Source organism: Lagopus leucura, unplaced genomic scaffold (assembly GCF_019238085.1).
Source record: "Lagopus leucura isolate 7727_CA_CO unplaced genomic scaffold, USGS_WTPT01 Super-Scaffold_100058, whole genome shotgun sequence".
NCBI lineage: Eukaryota > Metazoa > Chordata > Aves > Galliformes > Phasianidae > Lagopus > Lagopus leucura.
Window position 1 is genome coordinate 76,831 of NW_024962304.1, and position 22,522 is coordinate 99,352.

At 43.4% G+C, this 22,522-nt stretch overlaps 1 protein-coding gene across 3 annotated transcripts in view; it reads right to left on the bottom strand.

Annotated features, from left to right (window-relative positions):
• Positions 1-22,522, bottom strand: part of TPK1 (thiamin pyrophosphokinase 1) — a 187,169-nt gene that overhangs the window by 26,263 nt on the left and 138,384 nt on the right. For 2 of the 3 annotated variants that reach the window (XM_042886506.1, XM_042886508.1), the window contains one exon: positions 2,161-2,203. The exons of the other annotated variant lie outside the window; for it this stretch is intronic. In XM_042886506.1, the coding sequence (XP_042742440.1) occupies positions 2,161-2,203 (43 nt within the window). The remainder of the gene's footprint in view (positions 1-2,160; positions 2,204-22,522) is intronic. 3 annotated transcript variants of the gene reach the window in all.

Sequence of the window (22,522 nt, forward strand, 5' to 3'; positions counted from 1 at the left end):
ATGTGGAGAAAGCTGGAGAATAAGGTAATGAACCAGGATTAGGTGAGTGATGAACACACTCTTATAGAATCATAGAATCATAGAATCACTAAGGTTGGAAAAGACCTAAAAGATCATCCAGTCCAACCATTCACCTATTCCCAATAGCTCCCACTAAACCATGTCCCTCAACACAATATCCAGCCTTTCCTTGAACACCCCCAGGGTCGGTGACTCCACCACCTCCCTGGGCAGTCCATTCCAGTGCCTGACCACCCTTTCTGAAAAGTAATACTTCCTCATGTCCAGCCTGAATCTCCCCTGCCGTAGCTTGAAACCATTCCCCCTGGTCCTATCACTAATGACACGAGAGAAGAGGCCGACCCCCAGCTCACTACAACCTCCCTTCAGGAAGTTATAGAGAGCAATGAGGTCTCCCCTGAGCCTCCTCTTCTCCAGGCTGAACATTCCCAGCTCCTTCAGCCTCTCCTCATATGGCCTGTGTTCCAGACCCCTCACCAGCTTTGTTGCCCTCCTTTGAACACGTTCCAGGGCCTCAATGTCTTTCTTGCAGTGAGGGGCCCAAAACTGGACACAGTACTCGAGGTGTGGCTTCACTAGTGCTGAATACAGGGGAACAATCAGGTGATTGTTTGCAACACTGTTTCTGATGCAAGCCAGGATGCCACTGGCCTTCTTGGCCACCTGGGCACACTGTCTTTGATAATTTTGCACTGAGGACATGACAGAATAATTGTATCTTTGCCTCAAGGATTTTGCCTCAAAAAAAGCACAGGAGCAATAACGGAGTACTTTTATCATTTGTACCCAGGAAGTGCAAGGACATCTTCCTCAGAATTCCACATACATTGTTTCAAAAGTTTCTCACTATGGCCTAATATGCAATGCAAATTTTCCAAATTGTGGAAAGAGAAGTGGATAAAAGATATTCAGAGATCTCAGTACTGAAGCTGATGGTGGAAAATGAAGAAAAGAAGTAGGTGGGCACTTGACCACCCTAAATATCACGGAGCATGCCCAAAGGGACATCAGCTTGTATCTATGAGTTCTTGAAAAAGAATGAATATGTATAACAATATACTGCATATGCATGTCTTGACTGTTCAAACATGGAACCTGAACTCTGACAGGGTGTGCTTGCTGGTCAAATCACATGGTACATATAATGAGGAATACAGAAATGCCGCTTTCTAACAGCACACTGGAGCAGGGATTTTTCTCCCTGGATTTCGGATGACACTATGAAAACACAAACAGTAGATGAGAAGTGTTGAGATATGAACCTGTACTTGTACATATGTGAATGATCCTAGAATATAACCACAAAAAACAGTTGCACAATCTCAAAGTAAACAAAAAGTAATTAAAAAAAAGAAAAAAAAAAAAAAAGAAAAACATAAACAGTGACCTTCCTGTAGCTTTTAACTTCTTCCCCCAAGAGAAAAGACTTTGAATTTTGAATAGGCACCTGGAAAAGTTTCCTACTGATACAGAATGAAACAATTTATTCTCAAGATGTCAACTGAGCAATAAAGCATAACCACAAAGTACTTGGCAACTTTTCTGCAATTTGCTGTATGCTACTGAAGACTTTTGTGTGTGTGTACAGATAAGCACATATATCATCTGACCTGTCATTAGCTTATCAAAAATTTGGAGTATAAGTTGTCCGTGATGATATAATATTTACATGCCAAGATTTGAAGAACAGCCCTTACATAGGCCTAGGATTTGACAGAGGCTATATCCCTTATTAGAGTGTAAGAGAACTGCATTCTTTCGTTCAAAGGTATGCAGAGGTATACACTAGGAAAGAAATAGGGAGGGTGTGAAGGAAACGACCTAACTTCTTTCTTGTAATGCATTCAGATGCCAAAAATATTGTTTTCCACTTTATATCAAGAAATATAACCAGAAGAGAAAGGGTGTCTATAGTGGAATTCCAAGGTCTCAGCCTGAACCAATGGGTGAGCTACATGAGTACATGAGTGCCTGGAGCCAGCAGGGGGTTTAGAGCCACCCCTTCTGTCTCCATGATACTTCCCATGCCATGTGAGTCTTCACAGGTCCCCCTCTCCCCTGGCCTTTCTTTGCTGCAGCCCCGATGGTTCGAACAAGGTAGGGTCACATTCCTCAGATCGTCCTTTTCTCCAAACTTACCTGGAGGGGTGAGTATCCTCTTGGATACCTTTTCCTATAGCACCTGTTTCTCAAAAAAAAAGGCTCTGTCATTGCCTTTGTTTGTTCTACAGTGCCAAAAATTTTCCTATGTACAGTGTACATGGGTCAGAATGGCTACTCTTGAGATACTGCAGTTTAAACACAGTCTTTAACTTTAAAGAGCTACAACAGAAATGAGAAGGCATCCTACTGAAGACAACTGACTTATTTATGATTTATACCAGTTCAGAAGAAAGCAAAGCAAAATACAGTTACCTCTACAGCCTGCAGCATAAATATACTTGTAAATGTTTGCTGCTGGGAAAGTTTATCTAACCTCCTCGTCTACATAAATATTTGCTTTGTAAATGATTTGTTTTGAAGTTACATTTCAGACTCAACAGGTTTATATCCACATACAAAGCATTAGCAGCTATTGGCACATCAGTCTCATTCTACACGCAGTGTTGATTCAGGGGGGGGCAAAGCTGCCCCCCCCTTTCCTCACAATTTCAGGTGTTGTGTCCATTTTACATGTCAGCACTCTCTGGCTGGTGTTTAACAATGGGCTATTACTATTACCGAAAAAAAAATAAAAATTTCATTGAGGATTTGTTGATATTTAAAAAAAAAAATTTTTTTTTTACTTGTACATAATGGAGCACTGGCATAGGCTGCCCAGAGAAGCTGTGGATAACCCATCCCTGCAGGTATACAACGTGAGATTGGATAGAACCCTGGGAAACGTGGTTTGGTGGGAGATGCTCCTACTCATGGCAGGAGTGATGAAACTGGATGGGCTTTAAGAACTCTTTCAATCCAAGCCATTCTACAGTTCTGTCCATTCCTAGTCTGCCCTGGTCAGAGAAATGAGAGAGAATACAAAGAACTGGTGAGAACAGATAAATGAAGTGGCATTTGGCCATAACAAAAAACCATGTTAAGTAAAAATAGCAAAAAACAAACAAACAAAAAAAGCATTCAAATGCCAAAGTTTAATATTCTGCAGGTTAGATTCAATCAAAAGCAAAATGCTGTATTAGGGAAAAACCACCACGACAGCAGCAGTTTTAAAAAAACCAACAAAAGTGCTGTTTCAACCATTTTAGCAAAGACTTTGGGTGGATCAGCTTCATAGCAGAAGTTCACACCAGGAGAGCCTTCACAGAATGATAAAACCATAGCAAAAAAGCCATGAGGAAGGGAGGGCACAGATTCTGAGGTGCAGAAGCACTGACATTGTGTGGGAAGAGCCAGGAGGTGACAGCAGCTGAACCCCCCGCAGGTATTAAACCTGCCACTAGGGAACGATTGGAACAGGACGTGGAGAGACAGAAGACAGTGGTACAGCAGCTTGAGTGGGCAGTTCACACAGAACAGGTGAGCAGAGAGTCCCCCGCATGCTAGAGAGAATCACAGAATCGTAGGGGTTGGAAGGGAGCTCCAGAGATCATTGAGTCCAACCCCCCTGCCAAAGCAGGTTACCTACAGCAGGTCACACAAGTAGGTGTCCAGGTGGGTCTTGAATATCTCCAGAGAAGGAGACTCCACAACCCCCCTGTGCAGCCTGTTCCAGTGCTCCGTCACCTCACCTAAAGAAGTTCTTGTGCACATTTGTGCGGAACTTCCTCTGCTGCAGTTTCTGGCTGTTTCCCCTTGTCCTGTCTCCACACACTGCTCAAAACAGTCCAGCCTCGCCACTCTGCCCCCCATACCTTAGATATTTATAGACCTGGATCAGGTCCCCTCTCAGTCTCCTTTTCTCAAGGCTGAACAGACCCAGTTCACTCAGCCTTTCCTCATAGGAGAGATGCTCCAGGCCCCTCACCATCTTTGTGGTCCTCCGCTGGACTCTTTCCAAGAGATCCCTGTCTTTTTTGTACTGGGGAGCCCAGAACTGGACACAGTACTCCAGATGAGGCCTTACCAGGGCAGAGTAGAAGGGGAGGATCACCTCCTTTGACCTGCTGGCCACATTCTTTATAAAGCACCCCAGGATGCCATTGGCCTTTTTGGCCATGAGGGCACGCTGCTGTCTCATGGCCAATCTGTTGTCCACCAGGACACCCAGGTCCCTCTCTGCAGAGCTCCTCTCCAGCAGGTCATCCCCCAACCTGTACTGGTGCATGGAATTATTCCTCTCCAGATGCAAGACTCTACACTCGTTTTTGTTAAACTTCATCATGAGATGTTCATTAGATGATCATCACCCTCAGAGTACAGAGTTGTCACATTCTAAGTGCAGGATTACCACCCTCCAAGGTCAGAGAGTTAGTCCTGGTATCCACCCAAAGAAATGTCACAGTATCTGTCTCTGCCAGGAAGGGTACTGCAACTCTGACTGAATTAGGAGCCACCTATGTAGTTGTCCAGACCTCCAGCTGTCTACAGTGGTAGAGTGCATGAGCCTTTCACTAGCATGGCAGAACAGTAGACAAAATAGCTGTGTAAAATGTGAGGAGATAGACTATCTGCTTTGCCTTGTGGCTAGGCTACAGGATGAAATACTTAGTTAAAAAGTATAATGGGAGACAAAAAGAAGGAGTAGGGAAACTATGCATGCACAAACAGGTTATTTCAAAGGAAAAAAAAAAAACAAAACACTACAAGACCAAAGACATCCTTTATCCCACCTGAGGAAAAAAAAATTGTCAGACTGGAGGCAAGAACACAAAGGAAAGGAGAGGATGGAAGCAAGTCTGTACTCAAAGATAAAAACGAAAATCCCTGCCTGCTCTACCAACCCCCAGGTGCCTCTCTACAACATATATGAGGCACTGGACGTGGAAGGCTCATCTGAGGGTGAGAATAGCTCAGACTAGACAAACCAAACAAGGAAAAGCCTTTCCCAAACATCAAGACCTTGTCATTGAAGAAACAGGTACTAGTCTGTTGAGTTACCTGTAGGGAGGAATTGCCTTCAACTGATGTGTTGAGCAGATCCTCAATCAAATCTCATGCAGAGCATCAGAGGAGAGCTATGGGGCTGGCTCCCTCCCTCAGGCTGGCTGAGGGCAGCTTGGGGCTGCAGGAATTGGTGGATGGTCTGATCACAGGGTTTTATATCTGCAGTTCTCATAAGCTTCTCTTCTCCCCTGCAGATGCACTGCAGCAACTCCAAGCCCTACAGTGGGTGAGGGCATGCTTCAGTCATGCTTCTGCTAAATCTGATGAGAACTGAGGAATTCTGAACTCATTACATGTTTCTGTATTTGCTTAAAAAGAGCGACCAGAAACACTCTTCCCTGTAGATTCAGGGTCTTTACTCAAGATCATTATTATAAAGATTGTTTTCTTTTTTTTAAGGTGTGTACACATAACAAGAAAAAGGTGTCAGTTAAGAAGAAAAAAATGAGAAGTGCTAGTTTAACCTATGAAACAATAACCGTCAGTATAAGATAAACCAAATATTGGCAGTGTAACTAGGAGGAGGAAAAAAGAAAACTTTGAAAAATATCTGCATACCTCTGACTATCTTTCCCAGAACAGCACACTCAATGCAAATCAAAATATACTTGCCTTCTTCTAGACCAGTTTGATGCCTTTTGGCCCTGTTCCTACATTTGGAGAGTAAGGGTTCCAGTTAGCTAGAAATGTGGTCTAATTTCAGAAATGATTAATTCCTGTCTTTAAAACCCCTAATGACCCAGGTGTAATGCCATCCTTTCAGTGACTACTCCAAATCTCCATTCCTACAAGGACTATGGCTCTGTAGCTGTTGTTTTTTTTTTTACTGCAAAACTTACAACCTCTCCCCCATTGGGGGTTGAAATTAGATAATCATTACAGTCCTTTTCAACCCAGGCTGTTCTATGATTCTATGATTCTATGACATGCTGGCCTGAATCTTGTTATGTTCTGTGTGCCTGAGAAGTACTAGCTGAAGGAAAAAACAATATGCTGATGGGCTCATTTTCTGCAATGAGGAAATATAATCTACTACTACAATCTACTAAAACAGACACATTACTTTTAGCAGTCTTCCCAGTAGTTAATGAGCTACCCTGAATACTACTGTATTGCAAAGGCAGAGTTTATGTTGGTGCTGTCATAGAGATTGGCTGTGTGGCCATTGAAGCACTTCTGATTTACTAATGATGATTCCAAGGAAAATTAAAACAGAAAGAGGTAAAGACCTTCAAGATTACCAAGTCCAACCGTCAATCTGAACTGATCAGTCTCATCACTAAGCCACGACCCTCAGTGCCCACATCCACACATTCCTTAGACACCTCCAGGGAGGGGATTCTTCCACTGCCCTGGGCAGCCCATCCCAATACTTGACTCCTTGAAGGAAATCTCACAATCAGTGCTGAACAAAATGCAATACCATCTCAGTTTGATGTACTCCAGAGTGAAATCATGCACTGCAGAAAGCAGCACTATCTAATTATTTTTCAGTTTAGCACTGATGAGTTTTTCTGAGTATTCCTTGCTGGCCACCAAGTTTGCATTTCATTCAAGTTGCAGAATAACAAGATGTATTTAGTAATTATCTAACTATAATAACCAACTGCTAAATCTTTCAAGAGCAGACAAAATAATGAATATGTATGTATTCCAAAACTAAAATGTACAAAGCAATACAATTTTACTAATAATGTGCTTTGCTTTACTGCAAAATGTCATGCGATTGTATCAGGTGACCTGCATCAGTTAAACACTGAAGTGTTTGATTTACTGCTTTGGGCTGTTCATGAAACAAATTCTCTACAAAGAAAAATCCGCTCTGCTTTGCTTCTGAGACGCTGGAGCTCCCACATAGTTATCACTGTAATTGTCATCCCCAGCCAGATTAGCGGCAGTGAAGACTGTAGTGTCATCTCCAGACTATTGCAGAAGCTGTATATTTGAATCAACCGCTGCTAGCTCTAGCAAAGCTTCATCTGACAAAGCAGAAGACCTAAAATATTAAGTACCGTAATTCAATAAATTTTGCTTTCCAAGAGAAAACACTACCCTTTCAAGCAGTAGGATGATTTTTATTCTGAAGAATTTCCTACTACTGCCATACATTAGCTGAACCATTGATTAGCATATGCAGGAGTTTTGGCACCATCTATTCCTATCAGATTTTCCATTTATAACATGGGAAGATCACATGATTCATTCTCAGCAGGGAGCACAGAACTGCCACTGCTTGCTTCAAGGGACCCGTCACTACTCTGCCTTTTGATCCAGGACACAAGACTGACAATCATTAATATCTCTAACTTTCAGCTCATGAGCCGTTTATCTTTCCATTGCTTATATCTACAGGAGAGGGAAACAGCAATTTTGTGTACTGGAGCATGGAGGCCAGGCAAGTCCATGTGTAGATGGCACAACACTTGCAGCACAAAATAAAGAATCAGAAGAACTACTTTTGTACTAGGGATCATACATCCTCAAGATCAGCCATTGCTGCATGGGTTATTTGGGACAATCTGGTATTTCCATTCAGGGACTTAAGTTTTCTGCCAGAGGTAGAGAGTGGAAGCAAAAAAAAAAGGTATGAAGCACTAAAACAAAATTTAACATTACCCTCCTGAAGTTAGATGGTGCTGATTACTGACTAAAGAAGTACCTCTGATAAACCAATCCCCTTATCCCACATATATTCAAGTCCTGTCTACACTTACACTTGCAAATGTGTCTCCCATCCACATAATGAATTTCCATCATTTTTTTTTCTTTTCTCTTTTTTCTTTTTCTGTTTTTTATCTGCACTGGTCCCATATGAAAGAATAGGAAGGAGAGAGAGAGAAGAGAGATTCATGTCCATATTACTTATCTTCTGCACAGCAGAAATCTTCACAAAGCTATACAGTTGTAAGGGATGTTTAAAGGTCATCTAGTCCAACTCCCCTGCAATGAACAGGGGCATCCACAGCAAGATCAGATTGCCCAGGGCCTGATCCAGCCTCACCTTGAAAGTCTTCAGGGGTGGGGCATCCACCATGTCCCTGGGCAACCTGTTCCAGTGCCTCACCAACTTCACTGTAAACAACTTTTCCTTATATCTAATAAAAAACTACCCTCTTTAAGCTTGAAATCATTTCCTCTTGTTCTGTCACCACAGACCCTGCTAAAGAGTCTGTCCCTTCCTTCCTGGAGCTCCCCTTTAGATATTGAAAGGCTGCTATCAGGCCACCTTGGAGCCTTCTCTTCTTCAGGCTGAACACTCTTTCAGCTTGTCCTTGTAGGAGAGGTGTTCCATCCCTTGAATAATTTTTGTGGCCTTATTCTGGGTGTGTTTCAACAGGTCTGTGTCTCCTGTACCGAGGACTCCACATCTGGATGCAGTACTCCAGGTGAGGCCTCACCAGCACAGTGCAAGACCTTGCACGTGGATTTGTTGAACCTCATGAGGTTCACCTGGGCTGACTTATCAAGCCTATCTATGTCTCTCTGGATAGCATGCCATACCTCTGGTGTGCTGACCACAGTCCACAGAATGATATCCCAAGTTGAAAATTACAACATCACATGAAACCCCAAAGGCAGCATTTATTTCAGAATGTATTTATCCCATCAGAATTGGATTTTGTTACTCGAATGTGCAGATTTTTTTCACTCATCAGCTTTTTCCACTGGTATCACTCTGTACATAAATGTTATGTAGTAGCATAAAAGTCACAGATGTAGAATAGCTGCAGTAAGAATTCTCCAATGTTATGCTCCTGGCAGCTGCTAGCATAGTGTATCTGCAGCAAAACAAGGAGACGTTACAACCTTTAGAAAGCTTAGTAGTTTTACCTTCCAGGATGGTGACGCAACATGCCAAGCAGGTAACCATAGAACACCTAATCTGTACTTCAAGTCCTAAAACTGATTTTCCTAAAAACTGTAACTCTAAAAAAGTAACATGGGCTAGAGATAAGCTTTGTAACATGGGCTAGAGATAAGCTTTGTTTATGACTACATTCTGCTCTCAAGCATTCCCTCTGAGCCAGCTGAGGGAATGTTTGTTCTTCAGCAAAGTTACAAACGGGTTGAATTTGAAGAGAACTACTATTTCTTTAAGAGGGTTTGAGGAAAGTGGTCAATTTTTTGCTTGCCAGGTGAGTTGCCAAGAATCTACTTCTTGTCGGTAATCACAGCTTGACAAGAGTAATTAACAAAATGTCAATTTCCTAAGGCATAACAAATAGAACTTTCATGTACCTCTACTTCCACAGAGTAAAACTTAGGTTACCTTGTAGCTGCAAAACCTTCCACACAAAGTGAATTTAATCCTTAGGGGAAGTTGTTAAAAGTCCTGCACAAAGAAAGCATGTTTTCAAGCAAAGGAGCAGAAGTTCTCTGAAATCCTTTCAGTCAAAGCCCATTAAAATGCTGAGGCAGACTCTTGACTGCCAACTGAGTTAGACAACTCTGCAAGCAATCCAAAGCTTTATTTTACAGCAGCCCTAGACTGCACTCGCAGAAAGAGGCTAGAGATGCTAAACAGATACGGCAGGCTAGATTGTTCCAAAAGAGAAACACCATACATATTGTCATGGTGTAGGCAGCCAACTGGGCCAAGGAATGCTTTCTGAGGAAGGGTGAATAGCTGTAGTTCTCTGCCCAAAAAAGAATGATTTAAACTGAAATGATGAATCCCTAATCTGGACAGAGGGAAAAAAAAGTCTGGGAGAGGAGTCCAAAGTAGGAAAGAACCTGATATCTTGCTAGGACAAAGAGTCTTAGAATGATAGAATGGCTTAGGTTGCAGGGGACCTTAAAGATAATCTAGTTAGCTTTGAGAAGAGAAAGCTCCAGGGAGACCTCACTGCAGTTTTTTTATACAGTCTGATAGTGACAAGACAGGGGGGAGTGGCTTTAAATGAAAGGAGGAGAGATTTAGGTTAGTTGTTAGGAAGAAATGTTTTACTCAGAGGATGATGAGGCACTGGAACACGTTGCGCACAGAGGTGGTGAATGCCCAATCTGTGGAGGCATTGAAAGCCAGGTTGGATGGAATCCTGGTCAGCCCAATCTAGAGGTTGGCAACCCTGAGGGGTCCAAAGAGCAAAAAGCAGCCAATGTGTCAGTCTAGAGGGACATGGAGATAGGAGTCCTAGACAATGGTCAATAATGAGAAATTATGAAAGGACTTAAAAGACAGACAATATAGTGCACTATTTTCCTCTCCCTTCCTCAAAAGGCAGCTAGCTCTACCTTAGAGGTACTTGAGATGCAGACTGTATTTCTCTGTTTACTGTATTGTACCTCAACAATTTTGTTGGATTTTTTTTCCCGACTCCATTTATATTTCTGGTCCCTTCAGCATCCTGTGGCACTCAGTTCCAGAGTTGAGCCCTGTGCAACATGGAGCAGTCTGGTCAGGGACTGCATAGTGTGCTTGTTTGAGGGAGCAGGCATCAACAAAACAGGCCATAGTTCTAAAAGTCATAGAATCATAAAGTTGGAAATGAACTATAAGATCATCTAGTCCAATCGTCTCCTCATCACCACTGCTACCGCTAGCACTAAACCACGTCACGTAGCACGTCGTCCAGACACCTCTCGAACACTGCCAGGGACGGCGACTCCACCACCTCCCTGGGCAGCCATTGCAGTGCCTGACCAATCTCTGAAAGAAAAAGTTCTTCCTTATGTCTAATCTAAACCTCCTCTGATACAACTTGCGGCCATTACCCCGTGTCCTGCTCGTTGCTTGGGAGAAGAGGCCAAATCCCTCTTCACCACAACCTCCCTTCAGGAAGTTGCAGAGTGCAGTGAGGTCTCCCCTGAGCCTCCTTTTCTCCAAACTGAACAATGCCAGCTCCCTCATCCGCTCCTCATAAGACCTGTGCTCCAGACCCCTCACCAGTTTTGTTGCCCTTCTCTGGACACGCTCCAGAACCTCAACATCTTTCCTGCAGTGAGGGGCCTAAAACTGAACACAGTACTCAAGGTGCGGCCTCACCAGTGCTGAGTACAGGGGATGATCACCTCCCTGCTCCTGCTGGCCACACCATTTCTAATGCAGGCCAGGATGCCATTGGCCCTCTTGGCCACCTGGGCACACTGTCGGCTCATGTTCAGCCGAGCATCAACCAACGCCCCCAGGTCCTTCTCTTCTTCACACTCATCCAGCCACTCATCCTCAAGCCTATAACGCTACATGGGGCTGTTGTGCCCAAAGCGCAGGACCCGACACTTGGCCTTGTTGAACCTCATCCCATTCACCTCAGCCCAGTGGTCCAACCTATCTAAATCCCTCTGAAGGGCCTCCCTACCCTCAGGCAGATCCACACCACCTCCCAGCTTGTTGTCATCTGCAAACTTACTGAGGGTGCACTCATCTAGGTCATCAATAAAGATATTAAACAAGATGGGCTGCAGTACTGACCCCTGGGGGACACCACTTGAAATGGGTCGCCAGCTGGACTTCTCTCCATTCACCACGACCCGCTGGGCACAGCCCTCAGCCAGTTCCTTACCCAAAGAAGGGTAGGCCTGACCAGGCCACGGGCAGCCAGTTTCCCCAGAGGAAGCCTGTGAGAGACCATGTCAAAGGCTCTGCTGAAGTCTAGGCAGACTGCATCAACAGCCCTTCCCTCATCTACCAGACTGGTCACCCAGTCATAGAAGGAGATGAGGTTGGTCAAACACGACCTGCCTTTCACAAACCCGTGCTGGCTGGGCCTGATCCCCAGGACATCGCATACATGCTGTGCAATCTCATCCAAGATGATTTACTCCATAACTTTCCCTGGTACCGAGGTCAGGCTAACAGGCCTATAGTTCCCTGGATCCTCCTTATGGCCCTTCTTGAAGATGGGAGTCACATCAACAAGCCTCCAATCCTCTGGAACCTCACCAGTTAACCAGGAGCGCTAATAGATGGCCAAGAGGGGCTAAGCAATCACCCCCGCCAGCTCCCTCAGCACCTGAGGGTGCAGCCCATCCGGTCCCATGGACTTGTGACAGTCCAGATGGAGGAGGAGCTCTCTGACTGTCTCCACCGGAATTGCTGGGGGCATATTCTGAGCAGCGTTCCAGACTTCCAGATCAGGGCATAAAAAGCCCAGAGGATAACTGGCCTGGCTATTAAAGGCAGATGTAAAGAAGTCATTGAGGACCTCAGCCTTCTCCTTGTCCTCAGTGACCACATTCCCTGCTGCATCAAGTATAAGATGAGAATTATCTTTGGTTCTTCTTTTGCTGTTGATATATTTATAAAAGGATTTTTTATTGTCTTTTATTGCAGAGGCCAACCTGAGTTCAAGTTGGGCTTTTGCCTTCCTAACTTCCTCCCTGCATACCTTAGCTACTTCTTCGTAATCTCCCCAAGTAGGGGAAAGGAAAGCAAAACCCCAGGTCCTAGGGCCTCTCTCAGGGAACCTGAACGGCTATCCAAGCCATTAGAAAACTGATGTCTTCGCCCGCCCCAAGTGAGCGGGGTGGGGGGCGGTGAAGGGTGGATGTATTAGAAAGCTCACAACAAAGGAGAAACACTTATTGCCTGGGCCAGCCTGTGTTTGGCTCAGCTAACCTGAGGCTGGTTTCCCTAACCTTAATGGGATACTTTAACAAATATCCTTGGAAGGCCAAGGACACACCCAAAAAGGAATATAAAATTAACACTTGCTGGATTGTTCCCTCATTTGTTAACCATATTAACTAAGTCCCCCCAAAAAAGGGCAAGTCAGTGTCTTGTTTTATTTTTTCAGAATACTCCTATGGACCTTGACTGAACACAGAAAGGACTCTAATGTTTTGTAACAGAAATATTGAAAATTTGATCATGTTAGAATACTGAATATACCTCTTGATTACATTTTGTATTTTGGTTGCAAAAGTACTATGTTTTGTGTTGTTGTGGGTAGTAATGTTGTATCTCTGTTTGTTATATTTATTTGTTATTGGTTATTGCCAAATGTATGGTTGCCTCTTTTCACTTTCTACTTTTTATTCATTATGTAACATTCGTGTCACCACTCCAGAAGTATCACCGAGTGGTGTCCTGTGCGACCTACTGTAGGGAACCTGCTTTGGCAGGGGGGTTGGACTCGATGATCTCTGGAGGTCCCTTCCAACCCCTACAATTCTGTGATTCTGTGTCTGTGGCAAATTGATATTGTGTGCTGTTGCAACTCTTATGTCTGTTAATTGTATGGTTCCATGTTTTATAAAATGTATTGTATCCTCTATGTACTTTGTAACTTCCTCTGCGGATGGGGAAGTCAAGCAGATCAGGGCAACATTTGTAAGCAACCCCGATGAATCTCTTGTAATGACTGTATGAAACTTCTGATTCCCTACCCCCTGCTCCCTCCCCCCTTCTTTACCCCTATGCTTGCTATCTTTTTCTCTCACCAGCATGGATCATCTGTGTCCCATTTTAAAGCAATCTTTGAGTCACGGGGTGGTGTAAGATATTACTCTGTAAGATATTATTCTGTCAACGTCTGTGTCTCAAAGTTTGCTGGGAACACCGATGGACTTGTTCAAGTCCAGACAAGTCCCGAGCAAGGACCGTGAAAACCTTTGTCTTAAGGAGACAGATGGACAAGTCCAGGCAAGCCCTAGGCAAAGGTTGTGAAATCCTTTGTCTGGCGGAACGCAGATGGACAAGGCCAGGGGCGACCAGAGCGACATGAACTGCAGCTAAATAGCTGTGAAGTGCTCCTTTGTGTGGACCTATCTCAGGATGATGGGCCATCTTAGAGGGTACTCAATGACTCTTGCTGGAGGCCCATCCTTGTCAGGTAGGCAGGAGAACAAGGAGGATAAAAGAGGAACTGAAAACCATGAGGATAGGTTTTTCTGACAACAGACTCCTCATGAAGAATGGAGGTTTTCTGACAACAGACTCCTCATGAAGAATAGGTTTTCTGACAACAGATTCCTCACGAAGAACAGGTTTCTGATAATACAGATTCCTCATGAAGAATGGAGGTTTTCTGACAACAGATTCCTCATGAAGAACGGGGGGGTTTTCTGACAACAGACTCCTCATGAAGAAGAACAGGTTTCTGATCATACAGATTCCTCATGAAGAATGGAGGTTTCTGACAACAGATTCCTCACGAAGAACAGGGTTTTCTGACAACAGATTCCTCAAGAAGAACAGAGGTTTTCTGACAAGAGACTCCTCCTGAAGAAGGAGAGGGATTCTGGAAGATCGAGGTGACTCCTGCATGCTGTCAAACTCTCCTGAGCCTGCTGCCTGACCGCTGTTGCTGCTTCAAGAACTGGCTCCTCGACTTCCTCGTCTACCTGCCTGCTGCCCAAGGCCGGCCACGCTGCTGCTCCCCGTCTTCTGCTGCGTCTGCCCGGGATCTTCAAACACCGTGCAACGGGACGGCTGCTGGATCCTGCTGGTGACCATCCCCGCTTTACGCAACTCCTGCTTCTTTTCCACCTTTTCTATCGCCCTCCTTCCCTTCCCCGTCTCCCTGATTAGGTTTTAGTAATAAACTGGATGCAACAACATATGAACCGTTGTTTCTTAATCTCACACCGGGTATACAGATATTAAAGAACCTCATCTCCCTCCTCTAAATTGGAGCGAGACATGTCCCTGACCCAAACCCCAGGAAGGCAGCACACTTCCCGACGGTCTGGGTCAGGTCTGCATATGGGGCCTTCCATTTCTCTGAGAAGGGAGTCACCCACCACGACCACCCTTCTTTCTTTCCTGTCAGAGGCAGGCTCATGGTGTGGGGGTGACTGCCTCGCCCTAGGCAGATCCTCCATCACCTCTCCAGTCACCTCCCCTTCAACTTCCAGCATCTGGAACCTGTTACTTAGAGGGAGTTGTGGAAGCAGGCTAGGCAGGCAGGCAGGGGTGTCTTTTGTGACACTGAGTCAGGACTCTTTTCCAACCTACCTCATCAGTGAGGTCTGTCTGACTGTGACAGGGTAGGGGGTCCACCACCTGTCTGGGCTTTTTTTCCTGGAGCCCCTCCCTCTGTAAGCCAGTGAGTCACTCCACCAGTCTATCTCCTGCTCACACTCCCTGATGGTCCTAATTTTCTTGACCTCATCCTTGAGCTCCACCAGGCTGAGCAGCTCGTCCACCTGCTCACACCTCACACAGGTGAAGTCCCTGCCACTCTCCGTGGGCAGAAGTAGGCTCAGGCACTCCCTACAGCCAGAGGCCTGAACAGCAACATTTCTCAGTAAGCTTTCTGTCTGGGTTGCCAAGGTCTTCTTAGAATAAGCCCACTGTCTAGTGGAGACCATGTTTCAGCCTGTGGTCTCAGAGACTGCCAAGGAAAGCAAGGAGGGACCAGAGCTTACAATTCTCACCACTGGACCCACCTCCCACATGCACATATGTGCATCCTATGGGAAGCATGGGCTGTGCTTGCTCACTGAAACTCCCCTTTCTCAATGAACAGCAACAATGATTTCTCACCTGATCTGTCTCGTGTTGGGAAGCTCCCTCTCAGGAGATATTTAAGGCTTATTATCAGGTGCGAAGGTGAGGGTGGGTGTTTAAACCGTGCAGATCCACTCCTGGTGACTCAGGAGCCCACCCACAAGCTGCCAGCTCCCAGAACAACCGCAGTGCTGATGCTAGCCTCAAAAAAGCCTTAAAAAAGCCTTTAAAAAGCTTTAAAAAGAGCTTTTTGATTGGCCTTTTTTTACTCCAGATCCCTTGCCAGTACAGACTTATCTGCTCAAAAGCTAGTCTCCGCAGCAAAAAAGTCCCTTTAGCAATCCCTAGCAAAGTAAGTCATTGTCCTATAAATGAAGTTATCTTACAGGTTACCTGGCTATAAACACTGTGCTCTCACACTGATAACTAAAGGTTAAAGGACTGTGAAAGCGGAGAACATATACAGTGCTTGAGTTTATTTTAAAAACAACCAACAAGTGACCAAATGTTCTGAGCAAAAGATTGGATCTTTATGTAATCTTACTAGATACACTTCGGAAATAGTTAACTCTGTACAACTATACTAAGCACACACATACACACACACAAAAAACAACAAAAAGAAACAAATGCAAAAAACAAGCAAAAAATTCTTTTAACCTAATTTAGTACTGTAAAGATAAAAACAACCCAAATACCAGAATACTACGATTCCTACCCTTTCATTAGGTTTGCTTGTGGTCTCAGATAAGACAAATGCTCTGTGACTCAGTTTCCTCAATGAAAAGAATGGGAATGCAGCATTTTCTCACTACAAGTGTGTATTCCAGATTAGGCAGTGCACTTATTTTTCATAAAGTACCCATTTAAGCTCCTGATGGCAGGTGCTATACAAGCACAGTGAATGATTTCCTTATGTTTCTCCACTTCCCTCTGAGGGAGCAAACACCTTCCTGTTATGAGCAAATGCAGCCAGGAGCTATATACCTCAGTGACTGTGGCTGACTGATGTGGAATTGGTTATGCAAGTAGGCAGCAAGGAACACTAAATTGGTGTTACAAATAAACGAATAAACAAATCTTAGGCAAAATGTACAGGTGAAAACCTAGTACACAATAAAAACTGTATGGTCCTGAAATTGGTGTTCTGTTTCTAAAGATCCCAATTTTTTTTCCCAGTTTAATTTTCAAACAATTTCAGTACTAATGTATAACTGCGGAATGCACATGGAGAAAACACTGAACTGGTTATCTTCCCCAAATTTAGAAACCACTTGTTCTGAAGTTCTGTTTGGCAAAGCAAACTGTGGCACTCACAGACCAACTAAGCACTGGAACATAAAAAACATTTTCTCCAGTGCAGGAGAAGAATGGCCTTAGTTGAGCTGTTGGCATATCACCTCCTGTGGATCCCCTGTCAATCACACTAGTGTCTGCATTGCTGGTGCCAAGATAGCATCTCACTGGGGTACTCCACAAAGGTTAATGCAGACAGCAGACAGGCAGCACTTGGTGTGTAAGGAAACGGAGCAACCATTTCACTTGCATATGAAACGTCAACAAAACAGAACATCATTTTTTTCTTTCACACAGGCCCAATGAAAGGCATATGGCAAAAAAGCCATGAGTTCATTGTTAGCTCTACAATGTAATTGGAAAAGGAACAACTGGATTCTGGCACTGGCAGGTGAAGTGATGGAAAAGAAACAGAGCAGGGAGCAAGGTTGCTAGTGATCAGGGAGTTGTCTTTGGTAATATCCTACTCATTTTTTCCTCAGTGAATAGAACAGAACAATCTATGGAGAATGAGGAGTTACCCTGTAATTTAATTACCCAGGTTACTTTTTGCATTGTACACAATGTGCTGATATTAAGCTCAAGCTACTGCAATAAAAATCCCTTTAATTTAAGCTCACTACCAAATGCTGCCGCTGTGATTAATAGTTAGCAAATGGGAGGTGATAAATCAAATAGAATTACGGTGTTATTTAGATTTCACACACCTCTTATCCCACTCAGTTTTTCTAGCGAAATACTTGTTTGTCATCTTGTTCCCAACCACACAAATATACTCGCTCTGCCCTGAATGTTTCTTATAATGTGGCTCCATCACAGTTAGCCCAGTGACTGTCAAACACTGCACCATTAATGTCTCACAGACTTCGGTGATCTAGGGGCAGAAGCTGCACAGCTGACACTGAAAGTTGAGAAGAGGCAGGAACCACTGAAGGGTGATGTAAGGATGAAGAGAAACAATATGGATGGATGGTTCTTCCCCCAGAGCTGTCACCCAGCAGTACTCAGCCCCTTCATGTGCACTTTCCAGCCCTTGCCAATGTATGTGGGTTCCGGAATGCAGCCGGAAGAAGCTTGCTGACAGCCTGCTGATATACAGTAAAATCCACTGCTGTGACAGCTTTGTGCTTATTCCAGACCACAATGTTGGGCCCTTCCTTGTTGAGGAAGTGGTATGCAATGGCAAACACATAAAGCCTTCATCAGTCACTCGTCAGTTACAATTACCAATTGCAACCATTTGTCTAATCACAGCCTGCAGTAACTGCTGTACTTAAACATCTCAAAACCACTTTAAAGATGGAAATGTTTAGGGTAACTACTACATAACTACCTTTACATTTTGTAGCACTGTACTAACTCATATTTCTGTCCCTTTTTAGGTTCAGTGTACATTAAATAATTACTTCCATACACCCCACTCATCTATGTGCTGATGGTGACAATGCAGTTGGGAAACAGCAGAGCAATCTCAGAAACCTTGCTTAATGTGCAGCTGTCTGGACACTCAGCCTCGTAGTTCATCTCTGTTGAGACTTTAAATACGTTGCACCTCATATCTGACTATAAAAGAAAAACAGAAACTCTCCTCTTCCTCCTCCTTCTCCTCCGCTTGCAAGATTATCTGCCATAAAATTATGCTGCATCTGTCCTGGATTCAGAATTTGTTCTGAGTTCCCATTTCCCTTTTTCAGCCCAAAGATGTCAAACACAGTATCCTGAGCTTAAAAGTCAGAGGACTTCCAATGTTCAGAAGCTAGACCAAAGAGGACAGAAAACAGTTTGACCTTCAGTACCTACTTAATTTGCTGAATTAATGGAAGTATGGATCCCTGAGGGTGGAAGGAGGCGTATTTGTGTGTTTCACTGTCATGATTTCATGGTTTTTCATCGGTATCCCACATCATAATATCATGAAGTGCATTAGAAGTTAGAGAGTTAATGCTGCAGTTCTGTGGACTGTTGATACATGCCATGAGTTCTGGCATATCTGAAGAATGAACTACAACTCCCAGAAGACTTTGTTTTTCTGTTTGTTTTCCATTTTGAGGGAAAGCTAAAATGGACTAGGAGTCACAAGATTTGCTCTTTTTTGCTTTCTGGCCACTTTGACTACAGAATTAGAGTGACCTGCAGAACCTCCTTCAGACTCACAGAGAGTCTGAATGAAGGTAGTTTATTAGTTTTTAAGGTGCCACATCAGTGCAGGGGGCTAGCACTGCCCCAGCTGCGCAACCAGTGGCTCATAAGCAGACATATTTATACCACACAATAGGCACACTCATGATTCTGCAAAGTAAGAAATGCTAACTCACTCTAGACAGTGGGTTGTCCTATGCTAACTAATTCCGCGAATGTCTTCTTGCTTTTCACTCCTTCCTGGACCTTTGCAGTGTGTAGTTAGGCCCTTTTGAATATGGCTTCCTTTGTGGTGGTTGGTTTGGTTTCTTATCTGAAATCATTAGACTGGAATTCCAGGAATTTCCTACTTTGCAGTGTGCCACCATAAGCGAAAGCCCAGTCCCTTTTCTAGCAGGCTTCTCCCAGTTCCCACCTATTCCTAGTAAGCCACTCCTCAATCTCCGCCTCTGAAGTGAGTGCTCCTTTCCTCATCTATTTCTATGAAATTCAAGTGGAAGTGCGGGGGGGTCCCCCTTGTACATGTACAACACCCCTGTACAAGGACCATCCTAGGGTCTCTGCCTCCAATCAGAATAAGGGCTTTGGTTTCAGAAACTCTCACTTTCTTTTCTTTATTTATTAGCTTTAATTCAAATCCTATTGTATTATATTGCATTATCTCACATTCCACTACTATATTTAGTAAACTAAGCTTTCTTCCTTTGCTTGTTGCCACCATTTTCCTTCATCCAGGACCAGTTATCTACCTTTTCCCTTTTCCCCTCTGCTCTTCTCTCCCCAGGCCATGGATTAATGGGTCCATTTGACCCCTTGTCACACAAACCAGATCAAACTGTGACATTCGTTTTTTCTTACAAAACATTAATATCCACTTTGCTGCACCAAAATGGGTGTTTATCTAAAGATCTAGGGGACAAAATCCAACTCTCTCCACCAGTTCTAACACCAGTTATTTTCCTGTTGCAGTTAATCATCTTTTTTCCAGTAGCACAGGACTACAGGCAGGATGAGGAGCACTGTTTAGGCACAGAGTAACAGCTAGTCTCTATATCACTGATATGAGACAAACAGCAAGAGAAGAGGCACATCTGACTAATAGGAGCTAACGATGTGTTCCATCCCTAGTTCCAGCCTGCTGTGCTGCCCACTCAGACAGCGAGTAGTCCTGTGAGCCATAGTAACTAGTAACAGTTTTTTTGTTTTTTTTTAAAGGCTATCTTCATCATAAGTAACTGCTGAAGGGTTTCTTGTAAAGCGAATCACAGGATGTACACCACAAAACTGGCAGAGAAAGCCAGGGAGTGCTGGTGCAAAACTAAGACTGACGAGCACCATGGGAATTGTTACCCTGGCAAGTTGGAAAATGGCATAAAATGGAGAACAAATCACAATAGTTAGTAAAGTTCTTCTGAGGACAGACACTCAGCTGGGACACAAGTAATTCCGGTAGCAGTAAAAGGAATACAAGCCAATCTCAAGAGCCACTGACAGCTATGTTTTCCCAAGGAATGCAAAATGAATTGCCAGCAGGAACGCTCCCAAAATTCCAAGCAAGGCTTTAACACTTCGGTTCTGTTGTAGAACAGTGCTAGTGCTCAAGCAGGCATAAGTGTAACAAAAGACAGCCAGAAGAAGCACGTGGTACGTGCTTACCTTCAGCCTGCCCTCCTAGTGCACAGTGCAGGCAAACAGCACAACCTCTACATGCACACACAGCACACACAGTTGTCTCTCAGAGCCCGCCAGTGTTGATTTACATTTGACAAAAATTCATTTGCAGGCTGCTGGAATGTTACAATGTAAACACACTAACACTTTGCAATTAACAAAAAACGAGTGATATTTAATTTTTCTACTACAAACAGCTAAGACTTGTGTTGATGTTAATGTTTCACTCCAGACCTTGAATTGATGAAAATTTTCCTACTCTCCACCAAATTCCTTGCATTGGCCAGTCTGGACTGCATTTTAATCTGGATTGAAAATCTGTGCATAGCAGACGAAGCCAAAGAACAGTGGTAACTGTTAGCACAGGGAAAAAAAAAAAAAAAGATTTACAATACAAATCAACCACACAATCCAAATTCAGTGGATATGAATTTGGGTTGTGTGGCTGATTCACTCAGTTCTGGGTGTCTTGCTCTCATGCAACTCTGCAGACATCATACCATATTCTAATGCTTTTAGAAATTCCGTGGAAAACCTTATGACTGCTTAAAAGACCCTGGTGTGTATCCAGAACCCTTTTCTTCCAGAACTGTCATATCAGTGACTTGTCGCAGGGTTCCGACAGTGATATAGGCTGATTTGCTTAGCAATACAGACTAGAACATTAGTTTAAAACCAATGTATTGGTTTAGCAAAAGGAATCCATAAATGATAGTTCTAAAACTTTCCATTTCAGCTTTAGTGGGTGAACAGTCTTGTTTTTCCTCAATGATTTTGCATTGGTGACATGATAGAATACTTTCTATCTTCTGCCTCAATGATTTTGCTTCATGAGAATTACTGGAGTCACAACAGAATACTTTTATCTTTTGCCTCAAAAAATGTGCAAGGACATTTTCGTCAGGTTCCACATACATTGCTTTTAAAAAGTGATTCACTATGGCCTAACAAGCAATGGAAATGTTCCAAACTGGGGAAAAGTGAATGATAGTAAGTCAAAGGCTTTAGTGATGAAGCTGATGGTGAAAAAAGGGGAAGAAGTAGGTGGGCACTCAACCACCCTGAATAACACTGAGCCTGCCAGAACGGACATTAATACACATCTATGAGACCTTGAAAAAGAGCGAATATGTATGCCAAAGAAATGCACATATATGTCTTAACTGTATAAATGTAGAACCAGAACTCTGTCAAGTTGCCTGCTGTGCATCATGAGGAATAAAGGAATGCCACTAACACCACACTGGAGTTAAGGTTTTCTTCCTGGATTTCGGATGACAGTAGGAAACCACATCTCCTGAACTGCAGTAAAGAAGTCACATGCAAGAAATATTTGCAAGTCATTTGTTTTTTCATGTCTTCATATTCTGCCCAGACATTCAACAGCAAAATCAGGATGAATTTTGTAAATCACTGTAGTGATAAGTAGTACATAAAAATGTGCAGAGCTAGAGAAGGGAGTTTTGCAGTGTTAGATTCAAATGGGAACCAGCACCAATACCTAGACATGGATACTGGGATTTAAGTTTCTGGCACATTATTTTACATACAGAAAAGCCATTTCAAGTATATATGAAGGTTATATCTCCTGTCACAGAGCTTGACTTTAGTATACATATGTACTTCTGCAAGTGTTTAGCTTTACACACTGGATAATCCCCTTGTATTTAACAAAATGAGCCACAAGTATGAAAATACCAGGGAGGCTCAATCATTGGATAAATTTGAGGCTTAAACTCTCTTAGTTCAGTGAAGTAAGAAACAGAGGCACTTCCAGATTACCATACTAATAGTTAGAGTCAGTTTGTAATTTTTCCATTAATTCCACAAGCTTGGTATCAAGCTCTAATGCTTTTATAAAATATTAATTCTTCAACGTACACTGGAGTACATTACGAAAAAGTGAGTTTGTGAGGGTTTTACAGTTATTTCAGACATTTGAAATACTTCTGTGTA